We start from the raw sequence: 17,927 nt of genomic DNA, 5'->3' as shown, positions 1-17,927 counted from the left end.
TTCAGAGGTTGTGTTATTTTTTTGGTTTGCCCCACACTGTGTGGTAGCTGTCATATAATAGGGAAGGGTTCCACTGTAGTTGGAAATTTGCAATGCATATTCTTTAGTGACTTTCACAAAAACAAACATTTGCATACAGTATATACAGTATTGTGCAAATATCTTGAGCCACCCTTCATTTCTTCCCATTTTGCTTCAAAAGAGCCAGACTTTCTTGTAGGTTTAATGTAGTCTTTATCTAGCAACGTTTTGGCTTTTTGGCAAAATCAAAGCATGATCCAGTGAGAAAGAGGTGCAGATGATGACAGATGATCAGGCCGGTGATTAGTATACTGACGAGAGGGGAAATGAGGCTGCTGCTGAGGTTGTTGCATAAAACAACACATTTGTAAATTATATCTTTATTAACTTTGCAGTCTGAAACATTTGTTCTATTGTTTAATAAGAAGAAATGCGGAGTGACTCAAGACTTTTTACATGGTACTGTGCAGTATGTTTAAATGTAAAGAACTTCATGTTGGTGCAACACACCTTAACTAGGCCTTGCTGAGATACAACTTTGAGGGTAGATAATGGTGATAATAATAATGATCCAATGAACTTGGGCAGCTTTTTTACTTTGCTTTGCCTAAAGATGCCCTCGAATCCAGTGAAATGACACCAGAAGAATAATTTTCCCCACAAACCCAAACTTACTCTTCTTCCTCTGGCTTGTCCAGTTCCAAGCCATGGATTTTAAATGACCTCGTTAGTGGTGGTTATCATTCCTGTCAGTTGGACTGATTTCTCCCCCATTGCCCGAGGAGAGATGTGATAAGAGATGGTGTAAGATGGAGGTGAGGTGTAAGAAGATGCCTGTGTTGAGGTGTTGTGTTTGGACTGGACTCAAGTCTTTGAGAGGTGAAGTTGTGCATTTGGTAGAGCCAGGAGTCTGTTTTCCCAAAGTTTTCCCATGAATCTGTTAGTGGAGGTAAAATACCACAAAAAGAAGGGTATACACATTACAAGAGAAAATACTTTATGGACAAAATGTTATAATGATGATGATGCATTGAAAAAAACATCTACACAATATAGCATTTTCTAGACTTTATTTTACTTAAATAAAATAAAATCTAAACTATGTTTTGCTAAAATTAAGATGCCTAGTCTTTAGTGATTAGCACTTTATTGCCTAAGAAGCCAGAATGATACTTCAGTTTGATCAGGATTAATAATCAGACTCACAATTGACGATTGATTTAAAGGCTTATTACAATAACAGATTTAATAACAGTCCAATAAGTTTAATAAAGGCCAATTATTGTGACAACATTAAATTAACGATATCTTGTATAGTGCTAGTTTGTATAGAATCGTGTCTTCAAGTTGGGATTTTAGGGATTGTTATAACTCCTCCATGATGGAGAACAGCATAAACCACATGCAATACACTTCCAGAAATCCCCCCTTTGTGCCTGCAGACTGCACAAAGCTTCAAATTGCCAGCAATTTATCATTCTTCTCCGGAACGGTGCATGCCACTGAATGGCTGTATCCATGGAGATGGGGAGGAGAATCGTGTCATCGGCGTGTGTGAATTGCCCGTAGGCTGTGGGTACCCGTGCTCTGCCATCAGGGAGTTCAGATCCAACGAGCTTCAGATCAGATATAAGTGCGATGCATCATTTCATCAGCAGCTCAAGCACTTTATTTACACCATCCCATGAAATAAACAGATTCTATTATTGTCATGTCCTTCGGGATTGTGCGGAAATAGTTTCACTGTAGCTTGATAAAATGTCTACAAAAAATAACATGTCTGTAAGTCAGGGTTTTTTTTTTTTTTTTTTTCTTAAGCCTGGGCATTTACGTTTACAAAATTTGGCAGATGACCTTATCCAGAGTAACAACTCACAAAACAGATTTGAAGTCTCCATCAACAGCTTTCCTCATGCTAGTACAAAATAGGTCAGAGTCCCGCCACACATACAGTATATGCATATACTTTGCGTATATGTTTTGTGAATGCGTAGGTTGATTTTTTTGGCCACATATCTAAAAAACTAACACAAAAACCAAGCATTTTGGGTGACTGAATATGAAGCTTCTCATAAAATCTCTCCAAGCTGTGGAAATCTGTAAACTTAAAAAAGGGTTCCCTAGTTTTTGCAGAGACGAAAAAAGGATTATGCTGAGGCGAACCACTATGCAAACCTGGAAAAAAAAAACATTGTGTATTTTTGCAAGTTTTGCGTTATGACTGCACACCAGATTATCAGCAATATTTTGTTGGCAATTTCGTGTAACTATTTTTCAGTGTTATACCCATGGCTGGAGACCTTGAATATGTATTGTACAGAACACTTAGCACACTATGTACCTTGTGCACAAAGCACGCTCCATGGTTTGCCAAGATTGTAGCGAAAGAATTTGAATATCCTGCACAGAGCCCTAATCTCAAACCTACTAAACACATTCGGGATGAAGTGGAATGCCAACTTTTCTGATATTAGGACTTGACGTTACCAATACTTGTGTTGCTGAATGGACAAATCTCTACACGCTCAGAATGATTTACTGTATTTTGGAAAACCTTACCAGAAGAAAACAGGTCCAAATTGGGAATGGAATATTTCAGAAGAAAATATTTACAACATTTCGAACAGAGCAACATACACTGATCTCATTGCACGTACTATATAAGCAGTTCTGGGTTAAGGGTGTGGCTCAAGACCCCCAACAGTAGAAACTTAGTGGTGGTGAGGGTGAACATTGGACCTTCTGAGTAGCAGCTCAGCTCTGTAATCACTGATCTACACTGATCTCTGATATATGTTTCCAAATGGCTTTTAGACTGGCAAGGGAAGACACATCTCTTATACAGTGTGTATCCTGAGGGATGGTGGGTTAGTCTGAGTCGCATTAGAAGCTTGAAGGTGCAGATCCGGGGTTCAGTTTTGCTTCCTTAAAAATTTTCAAAAGTGCAAATTGTTTATATCTCTAAGAGTATTGATGCTGAAATTGATTTAAGCTTCTAGAAGCATATGACCTGTACAAATTGTTGCTTAAATTAAAACATTCCGTGCAAGATGATGGATTTTTCCTCAGAAAATCTGTAGTGTCCGTAACCATGTCAAATTCATGTTGCAATATCTTAATCATTTAAGATTTTAGAATAATACACATATTTAAATTTACGTTTTCATGTGAAATCTAAATTGTCCAAGTGTCATCTGAATGACAATTAAGATCATTGAAAGATTTAGATTCAAAAAAGTCACGGACACTACAGGCATAAAAGGGCATGAAATTGTATTTAACAAATGTGACTCTTTTTATCTGATACAAATATAAATGAGTATGCATAGTTATAAAAAAAGCAGCAGCATGAATCGGGAGATAAGAAGCATTAAGTATTATGAAAAATGGTATATATAGCCACACAATGGTTGTATATACCCCTAATATATAGACCTAAGACCCTTTCATTTGACCCATATTGTTCATATAACCCATAAACACTGATGTTGCCATTGCTGCCAGTTAATAGAATTGATCCCTGCCGGTTGAGTTTTGCTTTCTTTGGCCACATTCCTAGGTAATTCTGGGAATGTGTGAAAAAAGATGGCTGCAGGGATGTTATTGGAATTTAACACATGGAATTAAGCCTTGACCTTTCACTACCTGAGCTATGCTTTTATCTCATGTCGCTTTGGGTGGAAACAACTGGAATGTCCAATGGTAAGCTGTATAGTCAAACAAATATTCATGTATTCAGGCTATAAGTAACCTGGAGCATGAGGTCATTTTGTATTCTACTCGAGACCTGATGCTTCAGCAAACGTCACTGATTCAGTGATCACTGAACGGCCATGTGCTCAGCAGGTTACATTCAGATACCTTCAAACCAAAGACATACATTATGAAGTGAATGATACTAACATTCTCTTACTATTTCATTTAGGAGCTATTCATGGAGTGTGACATTGTTGTCCTTGACTTGGGCCAATTATAAGACTGATTTCCCAGTAGGAGGGGCTCTAATAGCAGGACTTGACGCTGTAGGCATGATCAGACAGAGCTAATGGTGCTGGTGGAACCCGATGGGGGCAGCGTGTCTGGGACTGGGCCAGCGTGTACAGGCAGGGCCAATGCGCTCATCACAGAAAGTGAGAATGAGGACTGAGAGTTGAACTAAAAACCTCCTTCCAGCATTTTTTAAATTTTTTTCATTATTGCTGTTTATCGCCTCCATAGTGTGACTCAGTATTTAAAGCAATGTTAGGACACACTTTGTGCTCCCTTTTCATTTGAGTTCCTGCAGCTCAAGCAAAATGTCATGTCTCTTTTGGTTAGAGCGTTGCTCACAACAGAAAGATGCTCTCCCTGATGCATGATGTCCTAGCGGATTTCTTGTTATAGGCTAGTGGTTTCTCATAGTCATGCAGACACACTTAATCTTCCCCTAAAGCTGGTATAAGGGCCAAGGTCTTATATTGCACTTATTTATGTAGAAGTCAGATCGGCTTCAGCCTTTTATGAAACTCCATTACTGACACAAGAGGCTACACCAGGATAGGAGCCTGGTGCTTAATGAACTTTCTTTCTGTAAAGAAATCTCGTGCGTGCCAGATACTCCAGAGACGACCTTCTTCATCTAACACACCACTCTGATTCTTTGAATACAGTTCTCTATTAAGAGCATTAGAGAAGGGCTTGCTTCTCAGTGGGAAATACCAGCACATCTTCTTATTGGTATATTATAAGCAGTGCATACTAAAGTTCTAGTACTAATGGTACGAATGGTCAGTACCATCATTCTCAAGTCCAGGATTGTGTCAGGGTCTTGGGGTCGAGGACAAGTCGAGGTTGATTCTAAATGAAAGTGGGACAGGTTGAGAGGAAAAAAAAATCCTTCTAATTCGAAAGTAAAGGATAGCGCAAACATCCTGGGCACACCAGAAAAACAGCGGGCACAGTGGGCACAACCTGTCTGCCCATTTTTATGAGTTTTTGAGCATGTTAAGACCCCCAAAATTCCCAAAAAGGTGAAAAGAAATCCTTAGGAAAACATTAGGGCCCTTCACACACTATGACGACATAGGGTCGATGTTGTAGTGCTTGGGCCCTAATAAATATAGTTGCAAAGCAGTCATGGTCAAGCCCAAGCACCTGTGGCATCACTGACCCGGGTGTACCACACAACTTGTGTGCTTTTTAAGTATTTTAAGACCTCCGAAAAAGAGGATGCTGAAAAAAAGCATCACATATGATGTCACTCAGTGTGATGTCACTCGGTTTAGATGGTTTAGTGGCGATTGTGTGAATTTCCACCAAGAAGTATATCAAATTCCATTGGGTACGTTTTGCAAACAATCTAAAATAACTGACTTTGAGTAAAGCCCATGACATGCAGAGCGAAAGTGTAATGGGTTTTACACTGTATATACAGTACGTGCACATGAGCTATGCAGCAAAATCTTGTATGAAGACCCCGTGCCACGCCCAGGGCTAAGGCGCTCAGGCATCCTAATGGCAGCAAATTCCAAACTGTCTGCTGATTCTCATGACTTTTTGAATATGTTAAGACCTCTAAAAAGATGCTGGAGGAAAAATCCTTAGAACAACAAGAGGGCTCTTCACACACTATGATGTCGAAGGGCTGCTATCATAGTGCTTGAGCCCTAATAAGTTTACATTCGCAGTAACAAGACATTGTTCTTCGATTCATTCGATGTTTCTTTATTATCACAAAAGAATTGCTGATTTGAACGTTTCCGATGATTCGCCTTTACAGGACATGTCCGTGGCTGCTTTTTTTTTTTAAAATTAGTTTAGGGGGGAGAATTCCCCGTTCGGAATTTCAGGGGATTTTACAATCAGCTTGTTTAAACAGGTTTTGTTCCGAGTTAAGTTTCGGTTTCATTTCATTGCCCACACACAACTGGGAGAAATTTCAAACCATATACTTTAGCAGCCATACAGTATAAGCCGATACAGAATTAAAAATATTTTTTAGCATTATGACTTCATAAGTGACCAGATTATTATAAATTTTCACTCAAGGGTTCGACAATGTAAAATATTGTGTATTTGTTTGCAACTTTTTTTTATCTTGGTATAGGAAAGGGAATGAGATTTGTGTTACTTAGAGATGATTAATCCTTAATCGTTAATGATCAGTCATTAATCAATTCATCGTGTCAATAACTAAACTGAAAATATTTGTTTAGCATGTAGTCTAATATTAGCTTAGCTATCCTCACTAGCCAGGCCGGTTGAACCCATGCTGCTTACAATTTACTTCCTCTTCCTGCATCTTTATTTTCACGGAGGTTCTCCGTCACAAAAAATGATCTCCAACCATTTCACGAGTCCGCTTCACGAGCACAGCTCATGTGTGTGCACAGATCGGTGGGGCTACACACAGATGGGCCTGTGTGTATATGTGTGTGAGTGAGAGTGAATCAGTAAACCGCATGCTATTGAACAAGATTTTACCCATTTGAAATAAAATAATGAAAAATTGGATTGTGCCATCAGTACTGTTTACATAAACTAATCTCTGTTATTGGTTGTTAACATGTCCAAATATCGGTTGAAAAAAAAGGAAAATTTGCAACCCGAGTGTCAACACCTTATATAAAAGGAAAAGATCTTTTAAATTTTGATCCATGAATACTAAGATCAAGCAAGTCCTACGGCACCCACACATGAGTTCCAACCAGATGTCCTCCGGTTAAGCTTTTCTGGTGACTCAGCTCACCATTCTGAGGAGCTGAAAGCTTGCGTGGTGTATTTTCTCAGATTGTTTTGTTTGCTTGATGTGGAGTGATTTAAACATGCCATGGAAAAATCAGTTCAATTTAAATGTGTGAAGAGTGCAGAATGTTCCCACGCAGTCTGACCCGAGCGCCGCAACTGAATTTATTATCACCGAGTTGCCTAATTACGGGTTTAGTGAAACATATTGCTATTTTCCCCACACATACAGTAGATAGAACCTCAGCGCTAATGGGTTTGCACTGACTCGGGTGCTGGATCGTCATGAAAATATTGAGTTGGGTTAAAAAAGTTGTTGTTGGTCTTTCGGCTGCTCCCAGTGAGGGGTCGCCACATACAAGCTTGGCGCTGGTTTTACGCCGGATGCCCTTCCTGACCCAACCCTCCCTTTTTATCCGGGCTTGGAACCGGCACCGTATCCAGTGACTCGGGTTTGGGCATTGGATGGGACAGAACTGAATGTTTGAAAGTTCTTAAAGTTTTCTAAGCAGTAGTGAAATGAAGTAAAACACGATAATGCCTTGGTGTTTGGTTTGAAAGAGAAGGTCTACAGGTGGCCATCCGCCATGTCAGTAAAACAAACAGTACTAGTTAGAGTAGGCTGGTCTTGTAGCCCTGTTTATTGACAAAAGAAACTAGACTCTCTACTGAATCCTAGACATCTGGCTTGCAAAACTAAGGGTTGTTTTTCACACTTCTACTATTAAATCAGAAAATAAATTCATGATTTAACCAATCAATCATTCTGATCAATGGTTAGTTTAGAAAATCTGCACTTGATTATTTCAACTGTTCTAGATTAAATATTGTCATAACTACTTAAACAGGCAGTCAGCCATGACCAACCACACACTTACTGTAGACTTTAACTTTTTTAACAATGGTAGGCAAATATACAAAAGAAACCGGTAGATCCATAAAAACCTGAACGACCAGTCAGTAAGGCAACAGGAAGAAAACAATAAAACAGAAGGAAAAAAAAAAAACCATCGGGCAGTAATTTAACCCACATAGGCGCTGTGCGCTCCGGCTAAAATAAACAAGTACGGACAGGAGCCTGCTACTGATGGAGATACTAATCATGTTCTCAGTTTAAGCTCGACTGAGTTAACATGCTTGACCTTGTCGCAAAAAGAATGCTGTGCATGCTCGGGCACGGGGTGATCGTTCATTCCGAGCTTTCATTCAGACGCTAATGATTTCCGATGAACCCATTAGCCAGTCTTATCGGTGGGGAGGTTTGTTCAGTCGTCCTGTAACACTAGTTAGCACGAGCAATCAAATTTAAAGTTATTTACAGTATAATTACAATAATTGCAGCCGATCATATTCCCATTAATATGCAGACAGGCGACAAACTCAAATACAGTACAAAGCCAAGGTATGCTGGTATGCATTTTGCTGGCATGCTTTAGAAATGGAGCGGTAAGATGAATTACTGACAACAAATCAGTTTATTTATTTATTTATTTATATATAAAGAAATGAATATAATATATACATTCATTTAAAAAATAAAAATTTCCTATAAAATGAAATAAAACTGTGTCCTTTTGTTAAGTCTTCAGGACACTTTCTGGTTTCTCAGTAACATCACAAATTGCATTTTTTCCATCTTAGTTAAATATACGGTTAACCGTGGTGGGAAACATGCCATAGACCATAACAAAGCGCTGGCACTGGAGACTCCTTTCATAAATATGTCCTTTGAGAACGATTCAGGATAATGGGAATAATCGCTCAATCAGAATAAAGTGCATCTCATAAGCACCTCAGTAGGAACAGTCTGACCCGATATGACCTGATTAGGATCAGGTTTTTCAATCGGAATGACATGGAGGTCATAATCCATTCAACAGATAAATATTAGCCATGTCAACACATGATCTGATCGTTTCTCTATGTGCATGTTTGCCCCACATATGGTAGCATTATGGGATGTGACAAGTTTCCGGAGAGGGAATTCGACTTCCATTCACGATCAGTAAACACCATGAAAGCAACTCTCTCCCAGCCAGTGGCGGCCGGTCAATAAGTTATGAAGAATGCTACTTTAACTTGTCATTTTTTAACGTCATAATTATTGATTTTTATATTGAAATAAAGTCATTTAGTCACAATATTCCCCTGTATTTCTTAATATAATTTATTTACAATAAAAACAAATCTAAACTGTATTACGTTCATTTGTGTTCGTGTATGCGGGGCGACAGACAAACAAGTGTCTACAGTATGTAGGCACCTAAATTTTTGAAAAGCATGTGATTTGAGGCTGAGCTATAATTGGATTTTGAGCTCATCCTTGGGGGCCAGCACTGTGCGCCTTGAACGCTCCCACTTTTGTTCTTAGCCAATCAATATTGTTTTTAAATATCTGATTGGGCTATTCTCAACGAGTCTTAATAACGCCCCCCCCCCAAATAAATAAATATATATATATATATATATAAATCACACCAGCCGCCACTGCTCCCACCAGTCTTTTACTTCTGACTTTTAACCCCTGGGTCTTTTGGCAAAGAAGATTCATGAGGCATTCAACACTTAGTAAAGCATCTTAACCAATCATAGATGAAACTGAATTCTTGTAATCAATAATAATCTCCCCTGCGATTTATGTGGTCTTGGTGATTATGATCTCCAAAACACCAGCTCTTCAAAGCAAATCAAACTAATGTAAGACTTCCTATTACCTATTGTGAGCCATTGAATTAGAAATGACAGGTTCAGGCCAGATTTATTCACCTTCAACTGAGTGTAAAAATGCCGGATGCATGAACTGGCAAAACTAATCAAGACAAAACAAAATCACAGAGCCAACGGGATGTCAGTAGCTGCATAGTTTTTTTTTTTTTTTTTTTTTTAAGGCTTGGCACTGGAACAATCTTTCTCCTGAATGGAGGAATAAAATCCATGTACATTTACATACAGTACAGAATGGTGATGAGACTTTCAGCCACGGTGAACCATGTGACTGGTGTTTGAAAGAAAGGCGTACGTCTGTGAACGACGTGTTCTGTTCTGGTATTTTGCACAATCAAAAGTCCCGGTTTGACCCGATTTTTTTACTTTACTGTAGGCAGTTCTTTAACCAATAGATCTATGTCTCCTGTATTACAGTATCCTGTAATATTCATGGATGGCATTAATCTTTAGCAGAATGTGCAGCATTTGGCCATGTCTTATTATATATCATATGCTGTATGTTAGATCCTACATGTCAGATAAGGGTGTAGATACAGTGTATTAAATAAGGAGCATGGTGAAGAAGTGTTGACTTGTTTATGTCATTGCACTCAATGTCCAGCAGAGGGCAGAATGGAGTGGCTTCTTTACCAAATCTACCTTCAAAAAACATTATTGTTGTCATTATAGTAGCAATAAATCTATTTTTTTTTCTCTCAGCGTAACCTGTTTTTGTCAGAGCTGTGTGAACATGAACGTTCAATTCTTTAGAATTAGAATCAATCCTACTTTGGATCAGGTAAGCGATGGTAGTTGGATCCAGACACTTTTAGTAGTGGCAAACCCTCAGTGGAGATGTACATGTATTGTACAGTATGATGGGGAAGGACATGTCAAAATATGTGCAGTATTAAATGATTGAACATCGCGAGTGGCATCAATTCTGATTGAGCCATCGATGATATTCCATATGCAATATAAAAAAAAAATCTGTTGAAATTTATTATGTTCATGGACATTGTTTCACTAAGCTGCTGGTTTTTATCAGACAAATTAAAACTCCATTTTTATAGTCCATCTATTTTTATCTTGACTATCGCTCACCTAGTGTTTGCCTCAGAGGAGTCAGCCTCTCAGCCGGACCCCTATCTTTTTCTATACCTCTCTCTCTCTCTACCTTTCTCTTTCTATACCTCTCTCTCTCTCTCTCTCTCTCTACCTCTCTCTTTCTATACCTCTCTCTCTCTCTACCTCTCTTTTTCTATACCTCTCTCTCTCTTTCTATACGTTTCTCTCTCTCTCTCTATACCTCTCTCTCTCTCTCTTTCTATACCTCTCTCTCTCTTTCTATACCTTGCTTTTTCTCTCTCTCTATACCTCTCTCTCTCTACCCCAATCTTTCTCTCTACCTCTCTCTGTACATCTCTCTCTCTCTCTCTACCCCTCTCTCTCTACCCCTATCTTTCTCTACCCCTCTTGCTCTCTCTACCGCTCTCTTTCTATACCTCTCTCCCTCTCTCTCTCCCTCTCTCCCTCTCTCTCTACACCTCTCTCTCTCTCTCTCTCTCTCTCTCTCTCTACATACAGTACCTATCTCTCTCTCCTCCCTTGCCTTTTCTTTATGATGTTTCTACTATCACAAGCAAACTGACATTTAGATGTACAGTACATGTTTAAATAAAGACCTTAAAGGTTCCAGAATCACAGAATGATCTATTCTATGTTAAGCCCATTGCTATTGAATCGTGAAGACTACAATTGAATTATTTAAGGTAATCAAAATAGTAATAATGATGTTAAGTAACGTGTTTTTTTTTTTTTTTTTTTACTTTTGAAAAGACCTTTCCAGATGTTTGGTAACTTGCGAGGGATCTACATGACACCATTTTGTCTGTTGTTCAGAGGTGCATTATCAGTTCAGCAAAGCTCTGGGTGTGTCCAGCATTATAAAGGAGGAAAATAAAAAAATTGCCAATCACTGTTTAATTTGCAATAACGTAACATAATACGTAAGATTGACGTAAATGTATCCTATAAACATCTAGGAGCTGAGATAGGTGCAGTTGAATAATAGAATTAAATAGACTCATACTGTAGGATGATTGAAGGTCCAGGATGATTGGCACTAGACGGTTAGGGTTGGTTAGGGTTTTTCTCCAAAAACAGAGTCGAAAATCATCTAAGCTTCACAGTCAAAGAGCATTTACCTGGAATGACAGCTTTGTTATAACCGATGTGTAATTACAGGAAAGAAATAACGATTATCTGTCCAGGGTGTATAAGGCGTAAGGTTATGATATTGTGAATTTGACTTTTTTTACTTACATTTTTCTCTGCAACCCTGTTTTCGAGGTCAGCAGTGAAATTAAATTTTAATCACGAGAGCTAGACAGCTGTGAGTTGCTCTACTTTTAGATATTGAAGATGGATAAAGATTTTTCTTCATCCATGGAACCCTGGAAAAAGCTCGTGAGAACGACGTGCCCTCGCATGCACGTATCTCCTCTGGGAATTAGCAGAAGTGTTCATCAGCTTCCCAGGAAACCCAGGGTTGTGATCTATAAGGCAGATCCCTTGTGTTTACTGTCCTGTGGTGAAGATGACATTACGCAGATACACTTTGAGCGTCGGTTATCCATATTTGAAACTGTCGAGAATTTAGGCGTGGCCGTGTTGGAGCAAGAACAACATCTCCTCCGATGTTGTAACTTGATCCCAGCCGGGCTTGAGCAGAGAGCTCATTCTGTTTTCTAAAAGGACCTGATGCGTCTTGCTAATGGCTTTGCAACCAGAGCTGCCACGCGATGGAATCTTGGCAATAAGCTCTAATTAACCATTAATTAACCGCCAATTTCTCCCTCCACCCCACTATTTGTCTAAGGGTATTTTTTTCTCATTTTCTCTCTCTCTGCCTCTTTATCTCCAGCCTCTTGCTCTCCTTCTCCCACCATCCCCTCCTCTCCCCTCCCTTCACTCAATCGCCCTCCCTTCCTCCCTCCCTCCCTCCCTCCCTCACCGTGTTTGGCTGCTAGGGAGAGCGTGCGTCTCCATCAGCACCATTTACACCGAGTGGAGCAACCATTGGAGCTGTCAAGCTAGTGGTTGCTGGTCAGAAAGTGCTAGGCAGCCACCTGAGAGCCATTGTGGATTTATCAGTCCTCACTAGTCCACTTCCTAAACTCCACACCCTTCTTAGTCTGAGTGTTTCTCCTGACCTGTGGAGGGTGTAGAAGCTAGGGAAAGCAGTTGAAGTGCTGCTGGAGAGCGCGCGCGCACGAGTGCATGGAGAAGAGCGCGTCTGAAAACCAGAGCAGGCTAGTCTTCATCTTATGGACGTCTGGGTTTGATTACATGTGGGACTAAGTGTTTGAGAGATATATCCTTCCCAAGATGAGTGAGGAAGCCAAGGAAAAGGGCAACAGCAAGGCAGCTCACCGGAAGAAGAAAGGCAAAAAGGTAACACCTGCTAAATATTTCGGACGATCTAATCAGAATTGTCGTGGAAAATTCTAAACTTAATAATAACTAATAGTTAGTTTGTTATTGGTTTGTATTTTTGATCTCTTATATAGTGTTTTACTCTCAAATCGTCTTATTTTATTTTGTTCTTTAAAACCCAAATCTTCCTGAGAAGTCCAAAAGATGTGTCTCTTTTGTTCTGGGAATGGAGTAAGGGGTGTGTTCTTCGTGACATGGTTTTGTTTTCAGGAGTCTGCCCTCGTTCAAGGGGGACAACCAAGGTCTTAAATCGCCTTGTCACAGCGAAGATCGCTCATCGCTCTTTGTTCGAGCCTCAAGTTTTATACGAGGTCATCTTTTATTGCTCTGCCGAATAAAGCCTGCTTTGGAGACTCCCAAGTTGTGGAGTATTCACGGGGCTGGCTTTTAAATCTGCACCTGCCCTACGTAATGTTTTTAACACATCATAAAAATGACAGCGAGAGCTTTACCTCGCATCAGGGGACGGTGACGAAGGAAAGAAAAGAATGAGACAATAGGACCTTTTTTTGTCCTGTTCCTTTGTAAATATATCCACTGTGGAGCCTGCCTCCCACTCCCTCTCCCGATCTCTTTCTTTCTCTCGCTCTCTCTCTCTCACTCGCTCACTCACTCTCGCTGGCTTCTCTGTGCACAGGCAGTATAATCAGCTTAATTGCAGCCATTCAAGAGTATTAGCAATACTGCTTCATGTGACTCAGCTCTGGGAGTCAGCACTGCCTGGTACTCAGAGCCGCTCGTTCCAGAAAGCTTCACGGAATCCCCTTTTGTCTAATTTCTCTGTGTGTTTGCCTTTCACATGCATTAAAGGATCATGGCAAATAAAGTCACCGTCTCATCTGATATGCTATTTGTATGTGACATTCGAGAGGCTTCGGGTGTGTTTGCGAAGGTGCGCACGTCTGTCCGCTCCACTCCGCTCTCCTATCCTCTCCTCTCGTCTCGTCTCGTCTCTTTCAGTGCAACCTCCCTCAGTTTGCTCGGTGAAACTCCAACCTGTTGCCAAATCTAAAATCACCTATCCACACATATTCACCGGGAGATTATTAATGTGACACACTTGTTTTTTTTTCCCTCTCTTCACATTGCTCAGATTAACCTGTCCTACTAAAAATAATGAAAGACTTCATATGTTTATTGATGCGGATGCAACATGATGCTGCTTTTTGTGTAAATCGTAAACATTGAGACATGAAACAACCGATCCAAAACTGACGCTTTTACAGGAGCGAAAGGTCCCACCAATTAAGGCTCATTAAGGGCTATGAAATGACGTGACTGTCACACTTTGAGACATGCCTTGTTTCATAATGTGTGCATTGTTAGAGCACAATAGCTATGCGAATGGTACAGCAAGTCCTTATTTTCATAGCTCAGTCACGGACCTGGTGTGTCATTGTCCAGAAGCATCGTTTCCACTGATGGTACTGATTAAGAAGAACAAAAGACCCCTGAAACGGCTTAAGGTCTTTTGTCGCTCAAGTGAGAATTAAGCGCTTGTATTTTTCTTAAATTGCCCTCTTTTTATTCATAACTGATTTTGACTTCTTTGATGATTAAAATTTCAAATTTCCATTTGCAGCTCTGATTTTGATTGCAGACAGTCAACATGGCTGGCTGCCCCTCCCACATGTTGATGGAAGAAAATGGCTGCATCGTGATGATCCAAGCCATCATTTCAGAGAGAGCGAGACAGAGAAAAGCAGAGAGATGGAGACCCCAGAGCTAGAAAAAGAGAGAGAGAGAGAGAGAGAGACGCAGGCTTCCTTAACACCCCATGGCACGATGACAGTGTATCGGGTACAAGTGACTAAGGCTAGATGATTCTGGTCGCAAACAGTGCACAACACAGCAAACTGATCTCGGGTCAGCGAAATGCCGGACGAAAAGGGTTTAAGACTCCTATGGACGCACTGATCTCTGTCCAGCTTTGTCCGGATCGCCGATGTTAAACGAGCGCACATCTTCTGTCAGAGAAACAGGAACTTGAATCACTAGCAGGTGTGTAATGGCTGTAACCATGGCGACCAGGGGCCTCCTGGGGAGAGGGAGAGAGAGAAAGCGAGAACGAGAAAGGAGAGCGGGTGGAGAAGAGAGACGACGGCGACGACGACCGTTCCTGGGAAGCCCGGTTGACAACACCGTTCTATTTTTATTTGTAGGCGCATTTAGGCGGATAAACGGGGACATTTCTGGAAATATCTTGTTCCCTTATCAAGCATTTCCGTCTGTTTAGTTCTCCATGGTCAGACTTTTTAGACTTGATAATATCAGAGGATTCTTCAAACAGGAAGAGTCCATAAATATTTACGCTGGAGGAACATGCTTATTAGTGGTGTTTATTCGTAAAACAGCGTTGTGTCTGATAACGTGGCCGACGTGCCGCTCTGTTGTGTCTCCTGTGCACACATAGAGAACCGTGCCTTAAACGACAACCAGCTCCTGATTGGAGTGATGAACACCCATCTGCCCCTTTCAAATTTTTAAATCATTCCCATTTTAAAACTAATGGGTCGATTCGTTCCTTTGTGTCCTTTAATTATGATTGGACGGATACCACCTTCATGGTTTGCCTCTGGACGTTAGTCGTCACTGGCTGTCTGGTTACATGCAGTGATTTTTAATGAATCCATATAAAACCTCATAGAGCCAGCCAAAAAAATGTATACACACTTCAGGAAAAGGAAAATAGTTTAATGTATATAATATTAATATTATCATGTTATAATCATATATATCAATCTATAATGTATAGCAATAAGTTTTTGGCTGACTCTATATAAGGGAGCACTTTTAATTCGTATTCACATTATATGTAATCTGATCCGAACTTGTGCGCCTGCGTGGAGCGAGGATTAGTGTCAAGGTTACCATAACAACAAAAAGCCAGTGAGTCTGTTCCTCACATTTAAGTTTTTTTTTAAATAAATCATGCTGCTTGGGTTTTTATATTTACCTTGACATTATGGCCTTTGGGAGACACCTTTATCGTGACAAGCGATACTTGTCCTATGGGTATACCTTAGTACTTCAACTTTTCAACATGCAGGAACCAGTGCTTAGTTAAACACATGTACTGTATAATGCCATCACTTATTATACATCATTAAACAAAGAAAGGATGTTGGCATGGTGGCTTAGTGGTTAGCACTGTCACCAGGGTCGGGGTTCGAATCCCACCTCGGGTCTGTGAGCATGGAGTTTGTATGTTCTCCCAGTTTTCCCGGTGCCAGAGAGTGCTAATTGGTGTTCCCAATTAAACTGGTAACTCATTCAGGGTGTTGATCTTTTTTTCTTTGTGTCTATGGGCTGTTCACAACCCACCTAAGTGCATACATACTGCCACCTGCTGTACTGGAGAATGTAAATACGCCAGCCGTCCTGGGGTACGGAATAATGTGAACCTTGCCAGTAGGGGACAAAGGCTCAAACGTTCCTCGGCACGGTACGAATCAGTTGTGCCTAGTGTGAAAGCAACCTTAATTATCTACGGGTGCTTTCACATTACGATCTCTGGCCCACCCCTGAGTACTCTTGACCCCATAGCCTGGTACGTTTGCATAAAATTAACACTGTATCGTGCTCGGGCACAGATCTGCGTACCGTTTTTGAGTCACAATACGGTGTAGTCGGGCACAACTCAAATCAAATATGCACCACTATAGATGATAAAGTTGGAAGGCGTGTTGAGTGGGTAGCTCAACATTTCCCTCCGCTAAAATATCAGTAATATTTGGCATAGTACGAAGGTTGACTTCTTTGTACTCTTCTTGCCACTGTGTTTTTTGCCGACCCGCAAACAACCGAGGTGCAAACTTTGCAAGTGTACTCAGGTACGGGTCATCATTAGTAATGGGGCGGGCCAGTACGGGGAGAGGGAGGGATAGTCAGTGATAATGTCAAATGTATTATAAAATGCTTAACATAAGAAGCGGTTTTTGTGTGTCTTACCATTTTATTATACCAGGAAAGCATTCAGATCAAAACAACAAAACAACCAGTCAAACTATTTAGCTCTTCATACTATCTGGAATTTTTGTCAGATTGGTTCTATTTCTGTCAGTTTCTATTTATTAGATTCAACTATTAGTTTGATTATTAACAGGTTAATAAGCTGCATGTAAGCAAGCTCAATAAGAACTGTCTTGTACAGTATAAACGTGATAGCATGTGCCTCTAGAAGATCATAGCTCTTAACTGGAATGTTGAGGTGCTTTACTCAGAGGCTCAAATGATCTCAACATCCTGTAAACCTCATCCCGACCCTATCCCCTACATGACATTTAATAATGTAACTGAACGCCAATCCTGACTTGCTTGTTCTAATTGGAGAGCCATACAGGAAGTGAACTTTGGCAGCTCACAGTAACATGCATGCCTTAATGCATGACATATTGCATTTTTTTTTAGATACTCCTCTTCCTGTGAGGCTTAAAGATACCCATGATGGAATACCTGTGAAGAAAAGTTGTATGAAGGAGTTCATTGAAAAGGTGCAGTGTTGTGTAAACAGTGACTCTGGAATTTCAGGTCGCTCATGGCACTGCTAGGTGCTCTGGTCACTCTTGAGCGACTTCAATGTTTCACAGGAATTTCATGCTTGAAGACTCGTCCCTGAGGCATGGTACTAGAGCCACAAACTGGCATGGCTCCAGCATAAACAGATTGCACGTCTATGCTGGTCGCACTACTCCCAGCTTTAAGTGCACTTTGATTATTCTCCTTATTAACAATCAAGAGTGTTTTTTTATTTAAAAATCCGGGATCCTGCATTGCGTTCAGTGAATCCAGATCTACAGCATGTCTTCATGCTTTGATGAACCTGGTGCTGGAAGGATGATCATGCTTCACTGCCTCATTGTGTGAGAATGTTCCTCTTTTAAAAAAGGAGATATATAATGCAGGGGGCTTAGTGCAGGGACCGAGAGCCGAGCCAGAGCGAAACATCAAAGCCACTCGAAAAATGAGTGTCTCCTCAG

General features: G+C 40.4%; 1 protein-coding gene across 15 annotated transcripts in view; it reads left to right on the top strand.

Moving 5' to 3' along the window:
• Positions 1 to 17,927, top strand: part of ank3b (ankyrin 3b) — a 179,088-nt gene that overhangs the window by 11,707 nt on the left and 149,454 nt on the right. For 14 of the 15 annotated variants that reach the window (XM_053511300.1, XM_053511301.1, XM_053511299.1 and 11 more), the window contains exon 1: positions 12,532 to 12,906. The exons of the other annotated variant lie outside the window; for it this stretch is intronic. In XM_053511300.1, coding sequence (XP_053367275.1) covers positions 12,841 to 12,906 — 66 coding nt within the window. In that variant the 5' untranslated portion in view covers positions 12,532 to 12,840. Of the gene's footprint in view, positions 1 to 12,531; positions 12,907 to 17,927 lie in introns of those variants that run through there. 15 annotated transcript variants of the gene reach the window in all.

The sequence above is a fragment of the Clarias gariepinus genome, chromosome 14 (genome assembly GCF_024256425.1).
Source record: "Clarias gariepinus isolate MV-2021 ecotype Netherlands chromosome 14, CGAR_prim_01v2, whole genome shotgun sequence".
NCBI classification, from domain to species: Eukaryota; Metazoa; Chordata; class Actinopteri; order Siluriformes; family Clariidae; genus Clarias; species Clarias gariepinus.
Note: the sequence above shows the minus strand (reverse complement) of the source record. Positions and strands in the feature narration are given on the sequence as shown.